At 41.3% G+C, this 25272-nt stretch overlaps 1 protein-coding gene across 4 annotated transcripts in view; it reads left to right on the top strand.

Annotated features, from left to right (window-relative positions):
- The window catches only part of MID1 (midline 1), a 415132-nt gene that overhangs the window by 371587 nt on the left and 18273 nt on the right, over positions 1-25272 (top strand). For all 4 annotated transcript variants that reach the window (XM_055437738.2, XM_055437740.2, XM_055437737.2 and 1 more), the window contains exons 5-7: positions 2835-2983; positions 11395-11522; positions 18733-18876. In XM_055437738.2, coding sequence (XP_055293713.1) covers positions 2835-2983; positions 11395-11522; positions 18733-18876 — 421 coding nt within the window. The remainder of the gene's footprint in view (positions 1-2834; positions 2984-11394; positions 11523-18732; positions 18877-25272) is intronic.

The following is a 25272-nucleotide window of genomic DNA, read 5'->3' as shown; positions in this document are numbered from 1 at the left end:
TTGATATAAATAGACCTATGTCCCAAATAAAAGGAGATTCCAACAAATAAAGTATTTCCATGATGACTGTGGAAGTGAACTCCACAAATTACAACATTCAGTCACACTTCCCCAAGGAAAAAAGAACACTGCCAACTTGGAAAAAAAATTTAAGTAATATATTTTAAAAGCTGTTTTCTAATGAAGGCATTCGTATTTTGCTAAATACTCAATGCCTGATCCTGAAGTGTGGTACCATCTAGGACAGTGCTTCATATGATGCGATCCAAATCATGTCCATCTGTTTAGAATCATTTAGGTCGGCAAACTTTGTAAAGGGTCAGGTATAATAAATATTTTCAGTTGTGACCTGTAGGCTGTGTCATTACTGCTCACCACTGCCCAATGGTATAGTGTGAAAGCAGCCATAAATGATTCATAAACAGAGGCATGTGGCCCTGTGCCAATAAAACTTTATTTATACAAACAGGCTTTGTGCTGGATATGGTCCATAGACCATAGTTTGTGAACTAACTTAGGAAAATGGTTTTCTTTTCTTTTTTCTTTCCTTTTTACTGAAACCCACAGTAAAAAATACATCAAACCCAGCATTGACACACAGACACGTAGAGAAGTAAGTTTTACAAAACCCAACTTACCCTTTCTACAAGGAATGCACTCTGCTACTGTCTTTTCTCCTCTCCTCTTTCATTTAGTTTTTTTAAATGCTAATCCCATCCATTCTGGTGATTCATCACCTGCAGATCAAAAAACATTATTGCTTGGTAAAATGCAGATTCCCACAGCCCGCCAATTACAACTCCTCACCTAGGATTTCGAAGTGTTGGCCCAGATATTTACAGGTTTTCTTTAAGAGATCCCCAACTGATTCTTGTGCTCTAGTCTGGTCTATCAGATGGAATTCTACACAAAAGTAAAATTAAAATTAAACCAAGTTGTCTTCTGTAAAACATTTGTATATTTTCTAAGGTGGCTCTCCTTTTGGCTTGAATTCAACTTATGCATGATTTAGGACTTTTTTTCCGTTTCTTCTTATGTCACTTTGAATTTCCAGCATCATGATAGAATTTTGTGTTTTTTTTTTTTTTAAAGAAGAAAGTGCAGGTCAAGCATTTTGCCATTTGTAATCTGTGTGATCACTACAACGTATACTGAAAGGACATGAAGTTACTCAAAAGGAATATTTGGGCCTTATTTGTTTTGTTGCTGTTAGAATTATACTAAATACCTTCAGTTCTGCCGTGTAACTTGTGATTAAGCATTCCTTCCTCTGACAATTTCTTCTGGATATGTTCCAGCATCTTGAATTGGACTCGATGCCTTTCTGAGCTTTACCTCTGGATATAATGCTCTTAGAAGCTAAATTCTATTTGGTGTACAATAAGTGTCATTTTATTCAACTAACAAACACAGTTAATCGGCAGTGATGGTCACTGTAATTATATGTAATGTGGTAAATCTTTTACCGGGCTTAAGATAACATACTCTATGCCCCAGAGTTTTGACACTTCATTTCTCTAACCCTTGACTTTCAAGAATCTCACCCTTGCCTGCAATCTTGTGGCTGCTGCCTCGCAGTTCAGCATTCATTTCCTTTGTCTGCTCTGGTACAACAGAGCTGAAATTGGACAGTCCTCAGAGGCCTCGAGTTCTGACATCTCCTTCCTTCCTTTACTTCGATTAGACTTGCACGGGGATGATAATGATGACTTGGAGAAAGGAGGAATTTCTTGGAGTTAGCAGGAATTCTGGAGGGAACCCGAGCCAGCCTTGTCTGCAAGACAGATGAACTGGCCTCCTCCCTACCCTTTCACCCCAGGCTGTTTTCCATTCCGGAATGATCAGAAAGCCGGCCAAGACCTGTCCCAGACTGTGTAGACTTGAGCGGGGCGGGGGGGGGGCAGTGCACACAGGGTGCACTGCTGTTCCAATTAGCACTCTCATTTTCCCCTGGCTTCTGGCCAGAGGGCTTCGTCTCCCAGCACACTGCAAGCACCAGAGCGACCGGTCAAGTGGGTTACCATGGACTTATCACAGCCTGCCCCGAGGTAATGGTCAGTTATGTTTGAGGGTCATTTTCAAGTAAGACGGAATCAGAAGTTGGAATGGAGGTTGGAACCAAATGAGTATTTTTATCTGGACTGGGAACTGCTTATCAAAATAGTTTTAGTTATCAAGCAAGCACAAAGTGCCTGGAAATGACGTTCCCGGTGAGGGGAAATGGCCCAGCTGTGCTTTTTTTGGCTTTCTCTCATCTGTGGAACAGGAAAAATATTAATCAATGGAAAAAATGCTCCCTTTCTGTTAATTTAACACATGAGTTTGTGATAGTGTGGGAAATAGTACTATCTAATGTGTTTACATCACCATTTTATTACATGGATGGCAAAGAACTTTTGATTTGACTTAAGCCACATGTTTTGCACCTACAGCAATGTTTTATTTTCTCATTGGCTGAAAAAATACGATAGAGAAAGTTCCAGGGTTCCCTGTGATCTTACAGTCATTGTGTCAGAATAGCTGAGGGAAGAGGCCCAGTGACCCTCTAACTCACACTGGGCAACACCTTTTTTCCCCATCAACAGGGAAGCAATTCGCAATTCAGGGCTTCCTCCTGAAACAAATTAGTGACACTTCTCCAAGAAGATAAAGAATAGCTCAGACAAGAGTGCAATGACTGGGGTTCGCAGCTTTCTCTGCCTCCCTTTTGAACTTTTAGTGAAGGATGACTTGCACACAACTGAACTCACACACTGCGAGAGTCCAGCACAATGCATTTTCACTAAGCAAGCCCACCCGGGTAACCAACCATCTCCATGCCTCTTTTGTTCCAGGTGATGAGGCTTCGCAAACTGGCTCAGCAGATTGCAAACTGCAAACAGTGCATCGAGCGGTCGGCATCACTCATCTCCCAAGCAGAACACTCTCTGAAGGAGAATGATCACGCGCGTTTCCTACAGACCGCTAAGAATATCACTGAGAGGTGAGTGCAGGGGCTGCTGGGAAATTCTCAGTGCCTGGGCTCCCGTGTCTGGGCCATGATTGGTCGGCCTTGCCCTGCCTTGCTTTTGTTTGCATTTTCAAGGCTGGGTACCAGAGAGAATAGAGGCTTTGAGTTTCTTTGTTCCAACTCAGAATGCTTCCCTTTGACCTGTCAAAGTCTTTTCAGTATCAGCCGGGAGTTCAAGGCCTTTGAAACAAGAGCCTGCCAGTTAGAAAGAATAAAATCTGCCTCCTTTTACTGGGGAAGAAAGCTTATGATGGCACAAAACTGCATTTACTGTGACTCTCAGACCTGATCTTATCATATACTTGATAACAAAGAATCAAAATGAAGACAAAAACATAAAAGGGAATCTTTTCTTCCATCTCAAGGTTTATCTAGTTTTAAAAACCACCCAGGTGTTGTTCTCTGTGAGTCCTGTTTTTATTTGGTTGAGAAGCTTTGCCTCTCCTCAAAGGTCAAGACCAACTCATGTGGGAGAGAGAAGACCCAACTGTCAACTTCATACCTCCTTCTTTGAAAATCTTTATTCTGTGGTGGGGGACATAAACATTTCATGATTTGAAGGGACAGCTCAGCAGTGAAACTGACAGGGGTCACTGCGCCTTCAGTGCACATACTTGATAGGCATAAAATTACTCGTCTTCACTGATGCAAACACCTATAGCAATTCTTGGGGAGCCCAAGAAAAGCACCTCACACCACCTAAATGCATGACATATCCAGCCAATACCATTGACATTGACTTTTCATTCAGTGGAATTTTCAGAGTCAACTTACCTTTATCCAAAGCAATAATTGAAGCCTATCCCTGGAAGACCCCAGACAGCTCCTTTTTCCTGATCTTTATCCAGCAGCAGGGCTCTGCAAACTCTGCTTATAAAGGACCAGAGTAAATATGTTCAGCTATGAAGGTTGGCAACCCACTTCAGTACTCTAGCCTGGAAAATCCCGTGGACAGAGAAGTCTGGTAGGCTACAGTCCATGGGGTCACGAAGAGTCAGACATGACTGAGTGACTTCACTTCACTTCATGAATGTTATTTAGTCCTCATGACAACTACTCAACTCAGTCATGATAGGTCTCCAGCAGCCTAGTATAGACGCAAATGAACAAACGGGCAACAGTGTGTTCCAATAAGACCACTGGCAAAAACAGGTGGCAGGTCAGATCTGGCCCTCGGCCAGGGCTTCCCAGGTGGTGCTTAGTGGTAAAAAAAACCCCGCCTACCAATGCAGGAAACGTGGGTTTGATCGCTGGGTTGGGAAGATCCCCTGGAGGAGGGCATGGCAACCCACTCCAATATCTTGCCTGGAAAATCCCATGGACAGAGGAGCCTGGTGGACTACATTCCATGGGGTTGCAGAGAGCTGGACACAACTGAAATGACTTAGCACACACACTGGACTTTGCCAGCCCTTGGCCTAGGGCAAAAAAATACTTACCATCTTCTGACCTGAATTTCTTCAGGGAAAGAGAAAGAAAACTACAGCTTATTGAGGGTTTGCTTATATTGCACACTGTGCTGATTCTCAAAATACCACACAGAGGTCGGCAGTGGTATTTCTGCTTCCAGTATCCCTTCAATGGGAGGAGGGTATAGTCTCTTTATGGCTCTAGTCTAGTATCCAGCCGGTTTCTTTGTGTTCTTTCTTCTGTTTGAGATTTCCTCTGCGACTGGTTAGATACTTATCTCTGCCAATGAACGTGGATAACAGCTGGTTATCATCCCTTTTATATCCTTAAAATGATCTCCTCCCTCCTCCAAAGGCAGCCAGCTTCTTTCCTCAGGACTCGTCAGTTCCAAGTGTTTAATTGTCTCCACTGCTCTCATCTGGACTGCCTCCAGATGCCTGAAATATTCATGCTAAAGTTAAAAAACTGCAAACAGCACTAATACTCCAGTGTACCCAGGACACTCAAGTAGACAGCATTTACACTTACATCATGGTTTCCCACTGGGATCCACTAGTACTTTTCTCTAGCTATAAATTGTGCAATGTCCAGATGAAATGGCTAGTATGAGTTGCATTTCTCAGCACTTCTTAAAAATCTGAGCCAGTCTAACATGGATAAATTCTCACTTAGCAGGAGAGAGAACATGGCCCCATAACGGTTAAGATAGAATGTCTGGAAGAAGATCTGCATTTGAAGTCTAACACAAGAGCATGGATGTCCACATGGCATGTCCCTTTGACCCAGCAGGTCATACCTGGACCCATTCAACTCTACTTCTCACAGGCCCATCTCGTCAAGAATAGAATCATGACCCACTGCTCTTTCCACAAATGAATTTTATCATATATAGGGTTCGCCAGAAAGTTCCTGTGGCTTATTCCATAACAGCTTATGGAATCACCCAAATGAACTTATTGACCAATCCAATACTGTATTCTCAAGCCTCACTAATACATAATTTTTGGTGTGATTGTATGTGCATGATGTTAAATAAGCAAAACTCTTCACTAAATCCTTAAGAAACTTTGCATACTACTTATGAAAAGTTTAAAAGTTTGAATGCATACTACCTGTAAAAATTTGCTAGGAGCCCTTGTCGCTCTGTTTCTTCATCCCATCTCTGTCTGTCTCTATTTGTCAGTCCTCTTGGTCAATTCTTGAGCCCTTTGCCTTTTCCAGCAACGAGAATGTGGTAAAAGGGCGATGACCTTGACCTTGTAATTTGGAAACCTGGGTTCAAATCCTAGCACTGTCACCTTTTAACTGTGATTCTTTGGGTTTGTCCAAGAGTTATTTTTGACTCAGAAAACTGGGCTCCTAATAGCTACCTCTATCCACAGTTGTGATAACATTGCTGGCTACTCCTATAAACACGTCTTTGGTGTTATAGATACTCCATAATGTTCCTTGGATTTGTGTTTTCATATTACTTAACATTCTTCTCTAAAACATGACTTCACAGCTCTGTTCCTGTCTGTCTGCCTTGGGCTTTGGCACCTGTGTACTTGTAAACCATCTTTACTCTTCTAGTCAAGGGTGGAATGGCCACAGGAAACTTAATACTGCAGGCCTTCCTCAAGTTAGAATTGGATGCAATTTTTCTGCATGCTTACATCACTTAAAGTGCATATGTTTGCCTACAAGCTGAATCAGACTGCATTAAGATTTTTCAATTCAGAAATGTGAAAAAAAAAAAAAACCAAGAGGGGAGAGAGCCTCAAGTTTTACATTGTAAGAGATGCATATGCTTTAGAATCAACCCCTTGGCTCTATGCTAATTGCTCAGGAGTAATGACAACTCACTGAAAAAGACCCTGATGCTGGGAAAGATTGAGGGCAGGAGGAGAAGGGGGCAGCAGAGGATGAGATGGTTAGATGGTATCATCAACTCAATAGACATGAGTTTGAGCAAACTCTGGGGGTTTGCTCTGAAGGACAGGGAACCCTGGAGTGCTGCAGCCCATGGGGTTGCAAAGAGTTGGACATGACTGAGCAACTGAACAACAACAGCAGTGACAGCTGGCATTTGGGGCTGCTCCCTGATACTTACAATTTCCTCATGTGCTCCCAGTGGACAAGACCCCCAGTCATCTTGTTTTCACCATGAAGACCCCAGCACATAGCAGGCTGCCTGATCTGAATGAATGCATGAAGACATCTATAAAACAGGGTCATTATTCATTCCTACCTAATACAGTTCCTGTAGGGATAAAATGAAATAATTTAACAAAGATATTAACTGAGATCCTATCTCAAGGTAAACATGCAACAAATGCTAATTTCCCTCCTTCCCACTCACTAAATGGATCCAAATGGATTGTATAATGGACTATATACTCAAGCCTCGCTAATATATCATTCTTGGAGTGGTTTTTTTGTACACTTTTCTAAAATTATGTTAAATAGCAAAATTCTTTACTCAATCTAAGCCTAAGAAAGTTGGTCTACTACTTATGAAACATCTAAAATTAAAATCGCATTTAGCAGCTAATTATCTGTATCAAGGGGCTTCCCCGGTGGCTCAGCGGTAAAGAATATGCCTGCAGTGCAGGAGATGCAGTAGCCATGGGTTCGATCCCTGGGTCAGGAAGATCCCCTTGAGAAGGGAATGGCAACCCACTCCATTACTCTTGCCTGGAGAATCCCATGGACAAAGGAGCCAGGCTGACTTCGGTCCCTAGGAGGGACTTAGATTCTATCAGATAAAGTCTTTGTCCCACACTGCCGTAGGTAATTCAAGGATCCAACAGACTTCCCCAGAATACAAAGCTGAGAATGCCAGTCATCTACCAGAAAGATGTCATTTCATCATAAGAATCAGAGTGCGTCTGATGAGTGATTTTTGAAATGTGTTCTATTGGGTGTTAATTGGTGTGAAAACAACAAGGCTCCAGAGTCAAATGCATTTGGGAAATCCCGAGTTGATGAAAGCAAGCCACATTTTGTTACTATGAGACCTCACCAGGTTTTCCCATGGTGATGTGCATCATAGTCCACCGACCTGAGAGGGAGCAGGGTAGAGAATCTTCCCCTGGCATTGCCTGTTTGGCAGAAATGTTGTAAGCACTGTAGCTCTAGACATGTATTCCATCCACAACACTGGCCCCAAGTGGCTGCTAGCAACTGAATGTCATGGAGATTAGGGGCATCAAAGTCAAAATACAAAGAGGAGGTAGGGACTTCCTTGTTGGCTAAGACTCTGTGTTCTCAATGCAGGGGGCCCAGGTTCAATCCCTGGTCAGGGAACTAGAACCCACATGTCACAACTAAAGATCCCACATGCTGCAACTAAGACTCGGTGCAGCCAAATGAATTAATTTAAAAAAATAGGAAGAGGACGTAATGTGCAACCCACCCTATGAGGCATCAAGGTAGGATGCAATACCCTTATCTCCTCCAGTATGGTAAAACTTGACACACACATACCTATAAGCACGTGCACACATATTTCCCCGCCCCCCTCCCCACACACACACAGACATGACTAAAAGCACAGAACTGAGAAAGTAGGATAGTCTGAGGGCCCTGGTGGATTTGGGCAATTTATCTGAAAGGCCAAAAGATGGGCAACAAGGATTTGGGGGATAAAAACATGACCTAAAATATTGAATTTGGCAGATCTCCACTCCCCTGTCACTCCAGATAAGAATTTGAAATTGTAGCCAAACATAAATATCTTTCCTTCCATCAAAAAAAAAAAAATGTGAAGGTGTTAAAAGCTGCAGTCATCTCCCAAGAGTCTTTTTGTCAGTCTTTGCCCCCGAGGCTTAGGAACTTTCATTCTTTTTGTTCCCACTCTACCAAGTCCCCACCATCAAGATGGCATATATTGGGATTCCCTGGTGGCTCAGTAGTAAAGAATGTGCCTGCCAATGAAGGAGACACAAGTTCAATCCCTTGTCTGGGAATAGCCCACAGGCCATGGGGCAACTAAACCTGTGCTCCACAACTACTCAGCCTGTGCCTAGAGCCTGGGAACTGCAACTACTGAAGCCCACATGCTCTATAGCCCATGTTCCGTGCTATAGCCCATGCTCCCCAAAAAGAGAAGCCACTGCAGTTAGAAGCCTGTGCACTGCAACAGAGAATAGCCCCTGCTCGCCACCGCTAGAGAAAAGCCCACATAGCAACGAAGACCCAGCACAGCCAAAAAATAAATAGAATTATTTTTAAAAAAGGATGGCAGGCATTGTCAACAATGTCCCTGACTAAAGCATGGTTTAGTTGATTGTTTCTGGACAACAGAACCAGGAGAAACTTGGCAATGAAATCTGTTTTGGATGAACGTGAACAGAAGCTGGTGCCATAGGATGGGGGAAGTGCCAGCTTGAGATTATCTGTTCAGAGAATTTGAGATCCTCTAACTCGGTGTGCACAAGGTCTATGCTGCATGGGAAGAGCAGAGAAGCACAATAGAAAGTTCAGTGCTTGTTTCATAATAGCTTGGCACACTTCTCCCTGTTGGACATCATAAAACAGAAATAACTGGGGTTTCACTTTGAAATTGTTATTTGAGGAGTTCAAATGGCACTGTAGCATTTCTTTGAACTTTTCTGCATAGATGCAAATATTTTGGGCTCTTTAGTAAATGACATAATTGGAGGGCTTACTCAATATTCACTGAATAGTTGTTGACTAATCCTAAGATCTGAGTTTGAAGGAGTTTTGTGATAATAGGACGTAAGGAAAACATTTCTTAAGTTCAGTTTGACCATGTGTGAAAATTGCCTGGCAACCACTCCTTTATCCATGAGTCTGAATTAGCACTTGTCGTAATAATTAGTCCAGTTCTCTTGGGTACAATAATTAGCTAATAAAATCACATAACTGCTATTCACTGTTTCTTGGTGAAAATCAAGAGTGGTGAATTTAGATTCTCCATCTTCATTTGAACACTTGAAACTTTTCTTGCCAGGGTTTAGGCCTCTTCAAGCTTTCATCTGTGGGCCTCAGTATCATTCCAGTTATGACACTGTTGACTGTCCTCTCTACTTCCCTCCCTCTGTAGCACTGAATATGTGCCAGAAGTACAATTCTAGAAACTTTATTTCTAAGGATTTTGAGCATTACACAGGACTGACTTCTTAATCAAGGTAAATTTTACATAACATAAAATTAACCATTTTAAAGTGAACAGTTCATTAGCATTCAGTACATTCACAACATTGTACAATTCCTGCCTCTATGAAGTTCCAAAAGATATTCCTCACCCCAAAAGAAAAGCCCGCACCCATTATGTAATCACTCCCCACTGTCCCCTTGCCTCCAACCCCTGGCAACCACCAGTTTACTTTCTGTCTCAACAGAGTTGCCTACTATGGACATTTCATGTAACTGCATCATACAAGATGTGGCCTTTTGTCTCTGGCTTCTTTCACTTAGCATAATACTTTCAAGGTTTGTCCACATCATAGCATCTATCAGTATTTCATTCCCTTTTATGACTGAATAATATTCCATTGTACAGACATGCCCACAGATGTAATTTTTATGGCCAAGATATATTTCTTTATAAAATCCAAAACTTTAAGAGCCATTAAGAGATGCAAGAAGAGATCTACCTCATAGAGTAACCTGGCTGAAATTTTTCTAGATGAAATGGAAGAGTACAGACCTAGAATTCTCTTCCTGGCTGCTGCCAGCTAGCTTTATGGCCTTGTATACATGAGCGTAAGTGCCCTTAATTAGAAAATAAGTAACTAGGTAAAGGTTGTTTCTTTGCTCAAAATTTCCTAGCACACTACACATAATAGGCCCTTGGTGGTGTTTGTTTAATGTCCTGAAACACCAAAATCAACAAGATTACGAGTCTAGCATAGTTTGATGCGCTCAGAAGTGGTTTACATCATCCCATAATTTTCTTGTTCTTAGAAGGATCACTTGCATTCTTTAATGAGTCAAAATGGTCTGCTATTGATAACAACTTCTCCAATTAACGTGACAGTCCATTGCAGGAGATTGATACATACCAATAGCTTGCTTTATAGAGTATACATGAGAAGTCTAACTAGCAACCCTAATGAAGAAGAGAAACGGTGGATCCATCAGGGAAATGTGTGAGAAAGCTCATACATATTTTCTATGGCATCTGCTGGGAATATGGTGCAAGAAAATGAGGACAGGGAGAATGAAAACGAGCCAGACCAAAACTCCTTTTTTAATGTTTATTTTAGAGAGAGGCTAGTCATTGATTAAACTAATCCAATATCTGGGAACATTCTTTTTTAATCTTCACTTTGCCTTTTATGCAGCTTGAAATTTGGGAGATTCCTCTTTGAAGTGGAGCAGGGTCGGGTCTGAAAGGAACAAACAGTTTCCCAGACAGATGTGTGAAGAAATGCCTGGGGCCGTGTGCTTCTCGCTTGGGTTAGATGTGCGGGGGGCAGGCAGTTGCATACACAGCAATGTGAAATATGAATATTCTTCTGCCTCCATGGGGAATTTTTTCCGATAGTAAAAAGGAAGGGAGGAAGCCATTCCACTGTTTTCCCACGTCCTCTGCCTTCCCTTGAAGCTTGTGCTCATTTGCATGTGTTGCTGCTTGTGCCATTCCGAGATTCTTTTTAAGGCTCCCATACAAAAACGGCACTGGTTTTTGTGTTCTTGACATTTTTAAAAAATTATTTTTAATTGAAGTATAGCAGATTTACAATGTTGTATTTATTTCTGCTGTACAGCAAAGTGACTTAGTTACACATATATATATTTTTTCATATTCTCTTTGATTATGGTTTATCACACAGTATTGAATATTCTACAATTCCATGTGCTATACAGTAGGGCCCTGTCACTTATCCATCCTATATATAAGAGCTTACATCAATAACACTATTTTGTAATGATATTTCTTTTCCTTTTATTTTTTCATTCCTGTGCAGTGATGGTAAAAGTTAGCTTGACATTTCTAAAAAGTCATTTTGTTTCCATTACAGAGTCTCCATGGCAACAGCATCATCCCAGGTCCTCATTCCTGAAATCAACCTCAATGACACATTTGACACCTTCGCCTTAGATTTTTCCCGAGAGAAGAAATTGCTAGAATGTCTGGATTACCTTACAGGTATTGTCTTTGGTGTCTTTGGTGAATATACCAGGTATATTCAGTGATACAAAACTTTGCCACTAGATAAGTTTCCTAAAACCAGAGGTATGGACTTCTGGTGAGGAACGAAGTCTAATATTCCTGTAAAAAATGTTTGACATTCCTTTATTTTTTTCCTAAGCAAAATAATACAGCCCAAGATTCAATTGGGGACACAGGCGAAAAGACAATCTAGGCCACTAAAAGCACACTTACCACCATTTTTTCTCAGAGTATGGGTGCCACATGATACCTCTGTCAGCCAGTACAGGGTTAGCATGGCTGTTTTCCATTTCATGGCCACAAGGCAAATGACTCTCACAGTACCTTGGCGGAGAAAAACGTGGCAGCCAGCTCTGATGGGGTATCTACCCTGCTCTACCTCTTGGTGTTTATTTAACCTTCACAACATCGAATTGAGGTCAGGTATTTTAATCCTCATTTTGCAAACAGCAGAGGTCATGCATCTTGCTGGAGGTCAGACAGCTAGGGAGAGGCAGAATTCGGATTTACCTCAGGTCTGTGCACACTCCAAAGACCTCCGTACTTTCTACTAAAAGACTGGATTTCATCTTGGTGAAGGTCACCGTAGCAAATGTCTGTCAGATCAGAGTAGGATTACTGGTGCCATGTTTCAGTTCTGTGGTTTCTGACAGACTTTTTCTTTGGGGTCAAACTTAAAAAACAAAATCAGCCATAATACAAGAAAACTTCAGGCTACTCCTATTCCTAACCATGCTCCTAAATTTTTCTTTGCTGTCAACCTCTGGGCTTTCCATGTATTTCAGTGTAAAGATACCAAATGCCAATGCAGGAGATTCGGGTTCGATCCCTGCGTTGGGATGGTCCCGTGGAGAAGGAAATGACAACCCACTCCAGTATTCTTGCCTGGAGAATCCCATGGACAGAGGAGCCTGGTGGGCTATAGTCCATGGGTTCAAAAAAGAGTTGGACACAACTGAGCAATTATACAGCAACTAAGGCAAGAACAGACATGATAGCCTGTGGACTGAGTAGACAACTTTATCTGTGTTGTCCCAGGCTGCGGATGCCTGTGACTTCAGAGAAGCTCTGTGTACACAGCGAATCCAGGTGTGCACTGAACTTAGGATCTACCACCTTCAAGAGACCACGTCCTTAACTGAGCACAACATCAGCATCTCCACTCTCATCGTGTGTGTGTGTGTGTGTGTGTGTGTGTGTGTGTGTGAGCAAGAGAGAGAATGTGCATGTGCACACATGCAGCTGGGAAAAGGGAAGCAGGAGAGAGAGGGAGCATTGGGTAATGTGTATTTTTCTAGTCTGTGGTTAGAAAGCAGACTTGTATATTCAAGGGTGTTGTACCCAGAAGACCAGTTTTTTCCTTACCTGGAAAAGTGTTATTTTTAGCCTTTGTGTGTTTGCAAGGGAGGCAAGTCACTCCAGAAACATCGTATCGTAGGGAATTCTTTCAAACCATATAATTCCTAGGAAGAAAGGAAGAAATTGACTCAGAAAGCATGTCCAGTAAGGAATCAAATTGGATTTCAGCTATTCATGGATATAGGTCTGAGATTTATCTAAACTAACACTATTCCACAGAACTTTCTAAGATGGTAAGAACAGTCTCCATCCACACTGTCCAGTCAAGTATCTACTAGCCACATAGGGTTATTGAAAATTTGACATGTGCTGTTTTTACTGGACATGAGTTTGGGTAAACTCCGGGAGTTGGTGATGGACAGGGAGGCCTGGCGTGCTGTGGTTCATGGGGTCACAAAGAGTCAGACACGACTGAGCGACTGAACCGAACTGAGTTTTTACTTGTAATTACTTGCTTTAATTAAAATGTAATTGCAATGTCAAGAGCCACATGGAGCTCATGACTACTATACCGGACCATTCAGGTCAGCCTTTCTGGCACTGAAATGCTTTATATGATAACATCCTATTAAATAAAAGTCTCCTTTATTGTTGTATCATGTGGGCTGGGTGTGTTTGCAACAAGAGAAAATCCAGTGAGCGGTGACTGAACCCCTCAGATTCCTATCACAGAAAACAGCATAGCAGAGGGGTCCCGCTCATGGCTGGACAGCTGTTCTGTGATGACTTCAGACACCAGGCTCTCTTTTTCTGCTTTGCTATCCTCATCTTGCCACATGATTCCATTACATCTCCACCTCCAAGCATTATGCCCAAGTTACAGACAAAAAGAAAGGGACAAGAGGAGAAATGAGAACCAAAAGCTCTGTCTACCAGGTTTGTCTTTATTTAGGAAAACCAAAACTTTGTTCAGCAGACAGACCAATTCCAGGGCTTCCCTGGTGGTCCAGGCGATCCTGGTGGCCAGATCGCCTGCCAACGCAAAGGACATGGGTTTGCTCCCTGCTTCTGTAGGATCCCACATGCCACGTGGCAACTAAGTCCGTGTGCCTCGACTACGGAAGCCCATGAGCCCTAGCGCCCATGCTCCACAACAAGAAAAGCCACTGCTCTGAGAAGCCTGTGCTCTGCAAATAGAGAATAGCCCTTGCTCACTGCAACTAGAGAAAGCCCACGTGCGGCAATGAAGAGCCAGTAGTGCCAAAAATAATGAGTAAATCTTTTAAAAAAAAAAGTAAAAAAGACCCATCCAGGAAATTTCCACTTCTGTCTCATGGGCCAGATCCATGTTTTAAGGTCATGCCCAAGGGCAAAGACGACTGCAAAATGTTTGGCTGGGCATGTGGCCATTTCTGCACAGAATCAGTGTCTTATTGATAAGAGTGTGTCCTTCCCCTTTCCCAATAGTTGTTTAATAGCATTTCAGGAAAAGTATGCCCATTCTCATCTGTGTGTGAATGCCAAGGTACTGACTGCAGGGGAAATTGTGACCTTAGTTTGCACTGACTTGTAATTTGTACACCATATATCATCCCACTGACTGTTTATGCCAAACGAGAGACCATATGGGGTACCTGTTATTATGCCTTCTTAGCTGTCAACCTCCAGTACAAATTTGGACCATTTCTAGACATAACATCGATCCTGGCCATAACATACAATGCTTGGCTGATATTGCCAAGTCCAAATAGTTTATCAGACATTTGTAAGCAGGAAATGAAGTGTTTGTGAAGTATCAGCCCACCATTGCTTGTGTCCTGTTTATGATAGAAGCAAGAAAATAACAGTTATGGGACCAATTGCGTGAATATTGAAATTGGCAACCTGCTGCTGTTCTCATTTACAGTAAATTGGATATTGACTTTTTAGGACAAATCCATTGGCTTTATAATCAAAACAGGGTTAGCCTGCCTGACTATGAAAACAAGATTTTTTTCTTTGCCCCTGACATGCCTCTAAATGGGATGTCAAGTGAATAAGCCAGAGAGGTGACATTTCCTCTCTGATTACAGCTACAGCCATGTGTCTCCCAGCTACCTGCCTATTTCCAACACTTTTCTTTATATTTAATCATATATAGCAGTGCAGAAAGAACCAAATCTTTGTACAGTAGTTGACAGAGAAATAATTCCAGGAACTATTTAGATGATGGGAAAATAAATATTTCTCCAGTGATCCATGCAGGGTGATCCCACACTAACAGGGACCACACAGACAGTAACAAGCATGTTTTATGATGCAGCTGGGCCTCCCCCGTGGAAGGTCATCTCTTCATCCAAGTCACAGCACATGGCACTACATCTTGCACGTGGATACTTTGGGAGAGATATATCAAGTCATATTCCAGAAGGAACGCTTTAAAAGGGCTCTGTAGAGTCCTTTGATCTTAGTGAACAACTTTTTTTTTCAAGTTATCTTTTTTAAAAATTGTATTTTGTTGAAGTATAATTGATTCACAATGTTGCATTCATTTCAGGTGTACTGCAAAGTGATCCAATTATACATATGCATATAGCCGCTCTTTTTAAAATTCTTTTCCATTATGGTTTATCACGGGATATTGAGTATATTTCCCTGTGCTCTACAGTACGACCTTGTTGTTTATCCACTCTAAAAGGAGAATGGCATTGAAACATGTATATTATCACATGTGAAACAGATCGCCAGTCTAGGTTCGATGCATGAGAAAGAGTGCTCAGGGCTGGTGCACTGGGATGACCCAGAGGGATGGGATGGGGAGGGAGGTGGAAGGGGGTTTCAGGATGGGGAAGCCATGTACACCCGTGGCAGATTCATGTCAAGTATGGCAAAAACCACTACAATATTGTAAAGTCATTAGCCTCCAAAAAATAAATTAATTAATTAATTTAAAAAAACAATGTAGGAAAGGCTTAAAAAATAAATACAATAAATAGAATTATAAAATAAAAATTAAAATTAAAAAATTAAAAGTAATAGTTTATATCTGCTAATCCCAAGCTCCCACTCCATCCCTCCCCCACCCTTGGCAACCACAAGTCTGTTCTCTATGTCTGTGAACCTGTTTGTTTCATAGATTGTTTCATTTATGTCGTATGTTAGATTCCTCATATAAATGATATCATGGTACTTTTTTCCTATCTGACGTATGGCGCTTAGTATGATAATCTCTTCAATCCACGGCACGTGGCATTCTTTCATTCTTTTTAATGGCTGTGTAGTATTTCTTACTGCACACCTTAATGCAGTGCCTGCTGCGTGTAAGCGCTCCACAGTGTTCGTGGAATTCAATAATCAATAGACTAAGCTGGGTTAACTGACTTGATGCTGCAGACATAAAAGTCAGTTGGCTTCGTATAATAGTTGTCCTGGATGGATCTTCAGGTGGCAAAGTGAAGACTACTAAAACAATCAAAATTTACAATTTTGCCATTTTCATAAACTTTCCTCCCTCCTCAGGTTTCTTTAGGAGTCATTCATCCTAACCAAAGTTTCAAGCAGTAAAGAATTCTCTAAACAGTGTAAGCAAACATGGCTCCTCATCTGTCGGATACAGATTATTTCTCCTTTTGAAGAACCTCCTTTTGAAGGTTCTGGTGTACGGAAGAATGGAAACACAGGCCTGGATCGATTCTTTAAACCAGGGCTCGACAAACTTTGACTGTAAAGGACCAGATAGTAAATATTTTAGGCTCTGTAGGACATATGGTCACAACTATTCAATTTTGCTATTGCGCAAAGGCAGCCAGAGACAATATGTAAAAGAATGAGCCTGGTCATGTTCCAATAAAACTTTATTTACAAAAGCAGGCAGTAGGCCATAGCCATAGTTTGCCAGCCCCTGCTCTAATATATTATTGCCCATGCAAAGCGCTCAATGCCTAGGCTTTTTCTTGCTCACAAACTCATCTCATAAAACTAGTTATTGAAATCAATCCGTTAGAAGTCAACTAAAAAATCATCATTTGGCTAGGATTTAGACTTCTGCTGCAGAATGTGTTCAGGACATAAAACAGCAGCCTTGCCCAATGATAAACTTAATCAAACGCCAAGGAATCCTGTTATTCTTGGGGAAAGAGAATGTACTTCTTAGATATGACTGATTGGTAATCATCTTCTTAATTTGAAATATCACCTGTAAACTGAAACATGAGAGGAAAATAGAACCCCACTAACAAATTTTAATAAGGCATCAACACATTTATCAAAAGAAAATTTTTGAAGAATTATTTGGCTGATTTGTTAAGGGTTAACAAACAACATTTTTCCAGGTGAGTGGCTGTATATAAAAATCTGTGGCATGTTGGAGCTCAGTTAGTTCAATTCAGTTCAGTCGCTCAATCGTGTCCGACTCTCCGTGACCCAATGAATCACAGCATGCCAGGCCTCCCTGTCCATCACCAACTCCCGGAGTTCACTCAAACTCCTGTCCATCGAATCGGTGATGCCATCCAGCCATCTCATTCTCTGTCATCCCCATCTCCTCCCACCCCCAATCCCTCCTAGCATCAGACTCTTTTCCAGTGAGTCAGCTCGTCGCATGAGGTGGCCAAGGAGTTTCAGCTTTAGCGTCAGTCCTTCCAATGAACACCCAGGATTGATCTCCTTTAGAATGGACTGGTTGGATCTCCTTGCAGTCCAAGGGACTCTCAAGAGTCTTCTCCAGCACCACAGTACAAAAACATCAATTCTTTGGCGATCAGCTTTCTTCACAGTTCAACTCTCACATACATACATGACCACTGGAAAAACCATAGCCTTGACTAGACGGACCTTGGTTGGCAAAGTAATGTCTCTGCTTTATAATATGCTATCTAGGTTGGTCATAACTTTCCTTCCAAGGAGTAAGCGTCTTTTAATTTCATGGCTGCAATCAGCATCTGCAGTGATTTTGGAGCCCAAAAAAGTAGTCTGACACTGTTTCCACTGTTTCCCCATCTATTTCCAATGAAGTGATGGGACCAGATGGCATGATCTTCGTTTTCTGAATGTTGAGCTTCAAGCCAACCTTTTCACTCTCCTCTTTCACTTTCATCAAGAGGGCTTTGAGTTCCTCTTCACTTTCTGCCATAAGGGTGGTGTCATTTGCATATCTGAGGTTATTGATATTTCTCCCGGAAATTTTGGAGCTCAGAAGTTGGCTAAGTTTGGCTCCCATGCCAAATCTGGTCTTCACCTGTTTTTGTTAATAAAGTTCTATTAGAACCTGGCCATGTCTATCAGTGGACAAATGGTCTCTGGCTGCTTTCTGTACAAAGGCAGAATTGAGTATTTGCAGCAGAGACCAGGGCAGCAGAAGATGAAATGCTTGGATATCATCACCAACTCAACAGACATGAACTTGGGCAAACTCCGGGAGACAGTGAGGGACAGGGAGGCCTGGCATGCTGCAGTCCATGTGGTTGCAAAGAATTGGACATGACTTAGCAACTGAACAGCAACAGCAGAGACCATATGGCCCACAAAGCCTAAAATATTGACCATCTAGCTCTTTACCGAAAAAGTTTGCATCCCTAAAATGGGGGCGAGATGACAAAAGTTCATCTTGGTTACTTTTTGTTTAAAATGTTTTCTTCCATGAATAAGAGAGTCTTGTTTACCTACCCTTAAAGACATGCTTTCATGATGCACAGGGAGAAGATATTGGCTGGCTGAAGTCACACCATCTGGGAAAAATCACAGTGATACCCAGCCAACGAAATGTTCTTTGGATTGGGATCACTGTCTCTACGATAATAGTTCTGATGGATAGATTTTAAAAGGCCTGCTTTGACTATCAGGACAACTCCTCTGAAAGGGATCCCAGATGTGTCTGCTTCTCTGCTGATAACCTTCTTGTTCCCCACAGCCCCCAACCCTCCCACAATTAGAGAAGAGCTCTGCACGGCTTCTTATGACACCATAACTGTTCACTGGACCTCCGATGACGAATTCAGTGTGGTTTCCTATGAGCTCCAATACACCATCTTCACCGGACAAGCCAATGTTGTGAGTGAGTATCGCACGCCCTATTGATTTCTCTATTGGGTGACTGTTTTCGGATCGATTGCATTCCTGAATTTAAATATCAAGGGAAGACAAGGAAGGAGAGAGTACAGAGTATTTATTGGCTTGTCTTTCCTGACTAAGAAGATGGTGGCCCTCACTTGTACTATACTAGTAAAAATAATAGGTCAAATAGCCTTGAAAATTATTGATCTCTAGCAAACCACATGGACGAATCTTGTGAACATATTGTTAAAGAAATCAGGAGACAAAAGTATCAATGTACTATGAGTATCTATACATGTATAAATTAAATATAAAAATAAACTATTTTGTTTAGAGATGTACACATGGTCTAAAAACTATAAAAGTTAGGATGATGGTTACCTCTGTGATGGGAGCGGAGTAGCACCATTGGGGAAAAATGTATGGGAGTTTATGGGGTTAACAGCATGTTCTGGTGGAATTATATGGTTTAGTCATTATATCATACATTTAGTATTATGTACTTTTTGAGTGTTATTTCATCATTTTTTGTTGTTGTTATCAACCTTGGATCTATATCACTTTATTTTTTATTTTAATGTTTGTATTATAGTGATTTACAATGTTGTGTTAATTTCAGGTGTATAGAAAAGTGATTCAGTTATACATGTACCCATATCTATCCTTGAACAGTTTCTTATCACATATAGGTTATTAGAGAATAATGAGTATAGTTCCCTGTGTTACACAGTAGGTCTTTGTTGATTATCTATTATATATATAGTAGGGGAAATATGCTAATCCCAAACTCCTAATATATCCCTCCCCTGGATCTCCCTTTTCATACTGTTCATGGGGTTCTCAAGGCAAGAATACTGAAGTGGTTTGCCATTTCCTTCTCCAGTGGACCACATTCTGTCAGACCTCTCCACCATGACCCATCTGTCTTGGGTGGCCCTACACGGCATCACTTAGTTTCATTGAGTTAGACAAGGCTGTGGTCCCTATGATCAGATTGGCTACCTACCCCAGGTTGGTAGGTGCCCAATATGCTACGGAGATCAGTGGAGAAATAACTCCAGAAAGAATGAAGAGATGGAGCCAAAGCAAAAACAATACCCAGTTGTGGATGTGACTGGTGATAAAAGCAAGGTCCGATGCTATAAAGAGCAGTACTGCATAGGAACCTGGAATGTTAGGTCCATGAATCAAGGCAAATTGGAAGTGGTCAAACAGGAAATGGCAAGAGTGAACATCAACATTCTAGGAATCAGTGAACTAAAATGGACTGGAATGGGTGAATTTAACTCAAATGACCATTAAATCTACTACTGTGGGCAGGAATCCCTTAGAAGAAATGGAGTAGCCATCATGGTCAACAAAAGAGTCCGAAATGCAGTACTTGGATGCAATCTCAAAAATGACAGAATGATCTCTGATCGTTTCCAAGGCAAACCATTCAATATCATGGTGATCCAAGCCTATGCCCCAACCAGTGACGCTGAAGAAGCTGAAGTTGAACAGATCTATGAAGACCTACAAGACCTTTTAGAACTAACACCCAAAAAAGATGTCCTTTTCATTATAGGGGACTGGAATGCAAAAGTAGGAAGTCAAGAAACACCCGGAGTAACAGGCAAATTTGGCCTTGTAATAGGGAATGAAGCAGGGTAAAGGCTAATAGAGTTTTGCCAAGAGAACGCACTGGTCATAGCAAACACCCTCTTCCAACAACACAAGAGAAGACTCTACATATGGACATCACCAGATGGTTAACACTGAAATCAGATTGATTATATTCTTTGCAGCCAAAGATGGAGAATCTCTAAACAGTCAGCAAAAACAAGACCAGGAGCTGACTATGGCTCAGATCATGAACTCCTTATTGCCAAATTCAGACTTAAATTGAAGAAAGTAGGGAAATCCACTAGACCATTCAGATATGACCTCAGTCAAATCCCTTATGATTATACAGTGGAAGTGAGAAATAGATTTAAGGGACTAGATCTGGTAGACAGAGTGCCTGAAGAACTATGGACGGAGGTTCGTGACATTGTGCAAGAGACAGGGATCAAGACCATCCCCAAGAAAAATAAATGCAAAAAAGCAAAATGGCTGTTTGAGTAGGCCTTACATATAGCTGTGAAAAGAAGAGAAGCAAAAACAAAGAGGAAAGGAAAGATATTCCCATTTGAATGCAGAGTTCCAAAGAATAGCAAGGAGAGATAAGAAAGACTTCCTCAGTGATGAATGCAAAGAAACAGAGGAAAACAACAGAATGGGGAGGACTAGAGATCTCTTCAAGAAAATCAGAGATACCAAGGGAACATTTCATGCAAAAATGGGCTCGATAAAGGACAGAAATGGCATGGACCTAACAGAAGCAGTAGATATTAAGAAGAGGTGGCAAGAATACACAGAAGAACTGTACAAAAAAAGATCTTCACTACCAAGATAATCAAGATGGTGTGATCACTCACCTAGAGCCAGACATCCTGGAATGTGAAGTCAAGTGGGCCTTAGAAAGCATCACTACAAACAAAGCTAGGGGAGGTGATGGAATTCCAGTTGAGCTATTTAAAATACTGAAAGATGATGCTGTGAAAGTACTGCATTCAATATGCCAGCAAATTTGGAAAACTCGGCAGTGGCCACAGGACTGGAAAATGTCAGTCTTCATTCCAATCCCAAAGAAAGGCAATGCCAAAGAATGCTCAAACTACCACACAATTCCACTCATCTCACACACTAATAAAGTCATGTTCAAAATTCTCCAAGCCAGGCTTCAGCAATACATGAACCGTGAACTTCCAGATGTTCAAGCTAGTTTTAGAAAAGGCAGAGGAACCAGAGATCAAATTGCCAACATCCGCTGGATCATTGAAAAAGCAAGAGAGTTCCATAAAAATATCTATTTCTGCTTTATTGACTGTGCCAAAGCCTTTGACTGTGTGGATCACAATAAACTGTGGAAAATTCTGAAAGAGATGGGAATCCCAGACCACCTGACCTGCCTCTTGAGAAACCTGTATGCAGGTCAGGAAGCAACAGTTAGAACTGGTCATGGAACAACAGACTGGTTCCAAATAGGAAAAGGAGTATGTCAAGACTGTATATTGTCACCCTGCTTATTTAACTTATATGCAGAGTACATCATGAGAAATGCTGGGCTGGAAGAAGCACAAGCTGGAATCAAGATTGCTGGGAGAAATATCAACAACCTCAGATATGCAGATGACACCACCCTTATGGCAGAAAGTGAAGAGGAACTAAAATGCCTCTTGATGAAAGTGAAAGAGGAGAGTGAAAAAGTTGGCTTAAAGCTCAACATTCAGAAAACTAAGATCATGGCATCTGGTCCTGTCACTTCATGGGAAATAGATGGGGAAACAGTGGAAACAGTGTCAGACTTTATTTTGGGGGGCTCCAAAATCACTGCAGATGGTGACTGCAGCCATGAAATTAAAAGACACTTACTCTTTGGAAGGAAAGTTATGACCAACCTAGATAGCATATTAAAAAGCAGAGACATTACTTTGCCAACAAAGGTCCATCTCGTCAAGGCTATGGTTTTTCCCGTGGTCATGTATGGATGTGAGAGTTGGACTGTGAAGAAAGCTGAGCACCGAAGAATTGATGCTTTTGAACTGTGGTGCTGGAGAAGATTCTTGTGAGTCCCTTGGACTGCAAGGAGTTCCACCCAGTCCATCCTAAAGGAGACCAGTCTTGGGTGTTCATTGGAAGGACTGATGCTGAGGCTGAAACTCCAATACTCTGGCCACCTCATGTGAAGAGTTGACTCATTGGAAAAAACCCTGATGCTGGGAGGGATTGGGGGCAGGAGGAGAAGGGGACAACAGAGGATGAGATGGTTGGATGGCTTCACCAACTTGATGCACATGAGTTTGAGTGAACTCCGGGAGTTGGTGATGGACAGGGAGGCCTGGTATGCTGCGATTCATGGGGTCGCAAAGAGTCGGACACAACTGAGCAACTCAGCTGAACTGACCTCTCCCCATGGGTATCCACAAATTTGTTTTCAACGTGTTTTTCTGTTTTATAAATAAGTTCATTTATGCTGTTTTTTTTAGATTCCATAAATAAGTGACACCATATGATACTTATCTTTGTCTGACGTATTTCACTTAGTATGATCATCTCTAGGTCCATACATGTTGCTGCAAATGGCATTGTTTCATTTTTAATGGCTGAGTAATATTCCACCATATATCTTTACCACATCTTCATTGTGCATTTATCTGTCGATGGACATTTAAGTTGCCTCCATGTCTTCACTGTTGTAAATAGTGCCACAGTGAACATTGAGATGCGTGTATCTTTTAAAATTATGGTTTTCTCCAGATATGTGCCCAGGAGTGGGGATTGCTGGATCATATGGCAGATCTATATTTAGTTTCTTAAGGAACCTTCATAAAGTTCTTCATCGTGGTTGTATGAATTTTCATTCCCACCAACATTTTAGGAGGGTTCCCTTTTTTTCACATTCTCTGCAGCACTTGTTATTTGGAGACTTTTTGATGATGGCCATTCTGACCAGTGTGAGGTGATACCTCATTGTAGTTTTGATTTGTGTTTCTCTAATAACGAGTGATGTTGAGCATAGTTTCATGTGTTTTTAGGCCATAGATTATTCTTTTCTTAACTGTTATGCATAGTTGTTATGATTGAAGGAGACCTGGATTTGAATCCCAGCTTTGGTCCTCACCTCACTAGCACTATCCTTTGGGACAAAGTATTGAACATCTTCTGAATCTATTTCTTCATCTGTAAGAAGAGGTAATGTTTTAGCTTCACATCGTTGAGATACTGAAAGTAAAGGTCTTAGCCCTGTGTTTGTCAGTGTTAGCACATAGCTATTCAAGGTTACTATTCCTACAAAAATATAGACTAGACTCACTGTCATTATATCTTTTGTCACATGGTAAAGGCCAGTCATGCAATTTGCTAGGATCATCTACATCAGCAGTCCCCAACCATTTTTGTAAAAGCCAACCTGCTCACCTCCTGCTGTGTGGCCCAGTTTCTAACAGGCCATGGACCAGTACCAGTCCGTGGCCCAAGGGTTGGGGACCCCTGATCTACACAATAGCATTTAACACATTCTTCACATGAAAGGCCTTCATTGAATGTTGTTTGTTCGTCTATCCTGCCAGTTGAAAAGACTATCTTTTGCAGATGTTCTACTGAATGATAAGATCTAAGACTATAAAACTCTATGGAAAATTAGGAGAAAGAATGCTCCAAAGCTGGCTGTAGCTCCATGTGCCATGAGGCAGACTTTTACTGTCCTAAGTCATGGTTCCTTCACTTGTCATAATAAATTCTAGTTAATTGCCCTCAACTGACTTTAGTGAAGGAGAATTAGATACAATCTATGGAGCTTTTTAATCTTATAAAAAGGCTATCCCTAATTAAATTCATACACTCAAATGCAAAATTAATGACAATGTTAATTTTTTATTTTTCCTTTTTATGAACAGGCTTATGACTATAGATGTTAACGAATTGCTTGTTGAGACATAGATATGTATTTAATTTTACAATGTTTCCATGCTTTTTCCAAAACGATTTTTAATGCATCGTTGAAAATCTTCAATTGGAACCTTTTCCCAGCAGCCTATTTTTATTATTGGCAAAAGTCAAAGGATCTCCATGTTTTCAGGCTTTCATGGCAAAGTAGTTATCTGTATTTAATTTATTTTAGTCATTTTGAAAATATTCATGAAGGTTTTTAGACATATACCATTTGTATTCAGAAAAAGGAAGAGAACATTCTCTTCTTTCCAATCTGGTCGAAGAGACAAAGGGTGTTAGAAGCTGGTATGCAGTCTCTCTAAAGGGTGTCCATTGTTGCATGTTTTATACATAATGTTTTACTGTAAGATGACAGACAGTTGCTCTACAAGGCTCTGAAATCCTAAACATAACTAGGATCTTGTAGTGAGCACCATCATGTAGGGAGATGCTTCTGACCCACTGTGACTGAGAGAAAAAAAGTACAAAATCACGTAACTCAACTGTTGCCATATGAACTAATTATCTTCCAAGTTCCACTGTTGTTTTACTACTTCAGGCTGAATTGGAGAAGGTGAGTGTTGGCATCCCATCAAAGATGATTGAAAATGACTTTAGAGAGAAGTACACATTTTAGTTGGGATAGTTACGCGGGTGTTTCATAAAGTGATGAATAAAACCTGGTCATCAGTCCCGACACAGTGGGGTACCGAGGCAGAGAAGTCTGGTGCTTGGCGCCATATGCAAGAAGTTAAGTGGTGCTGGCACTTGACCAACACTAGCAATGCAATAATGGTGCACTTTGAGGCATCCCACTTACTCCAGGCCCCACCAGAGAATGGTCGACGTTGCTTTCTTGGCATTTATAATCAACTTCTCAATT

Source organism: Moschus berezovskii, chromosome X, assembly GCF_049115385.1.
Source record: "Moschus berezovskii isolate FMDL1 chromosome X, NW_MosBer_1.0, whole genome shotgun sequence".
NCBI lineage: Eukaryota > Metazoa > Chordata > Mammalia > Artiodactyla > Moschidae > Moschus > Moschus berezovskii.
Note: the sequence above shows the minus strand (reverse complement) of the source record. Positions and strands in the feature narration are given on the sequence as shown.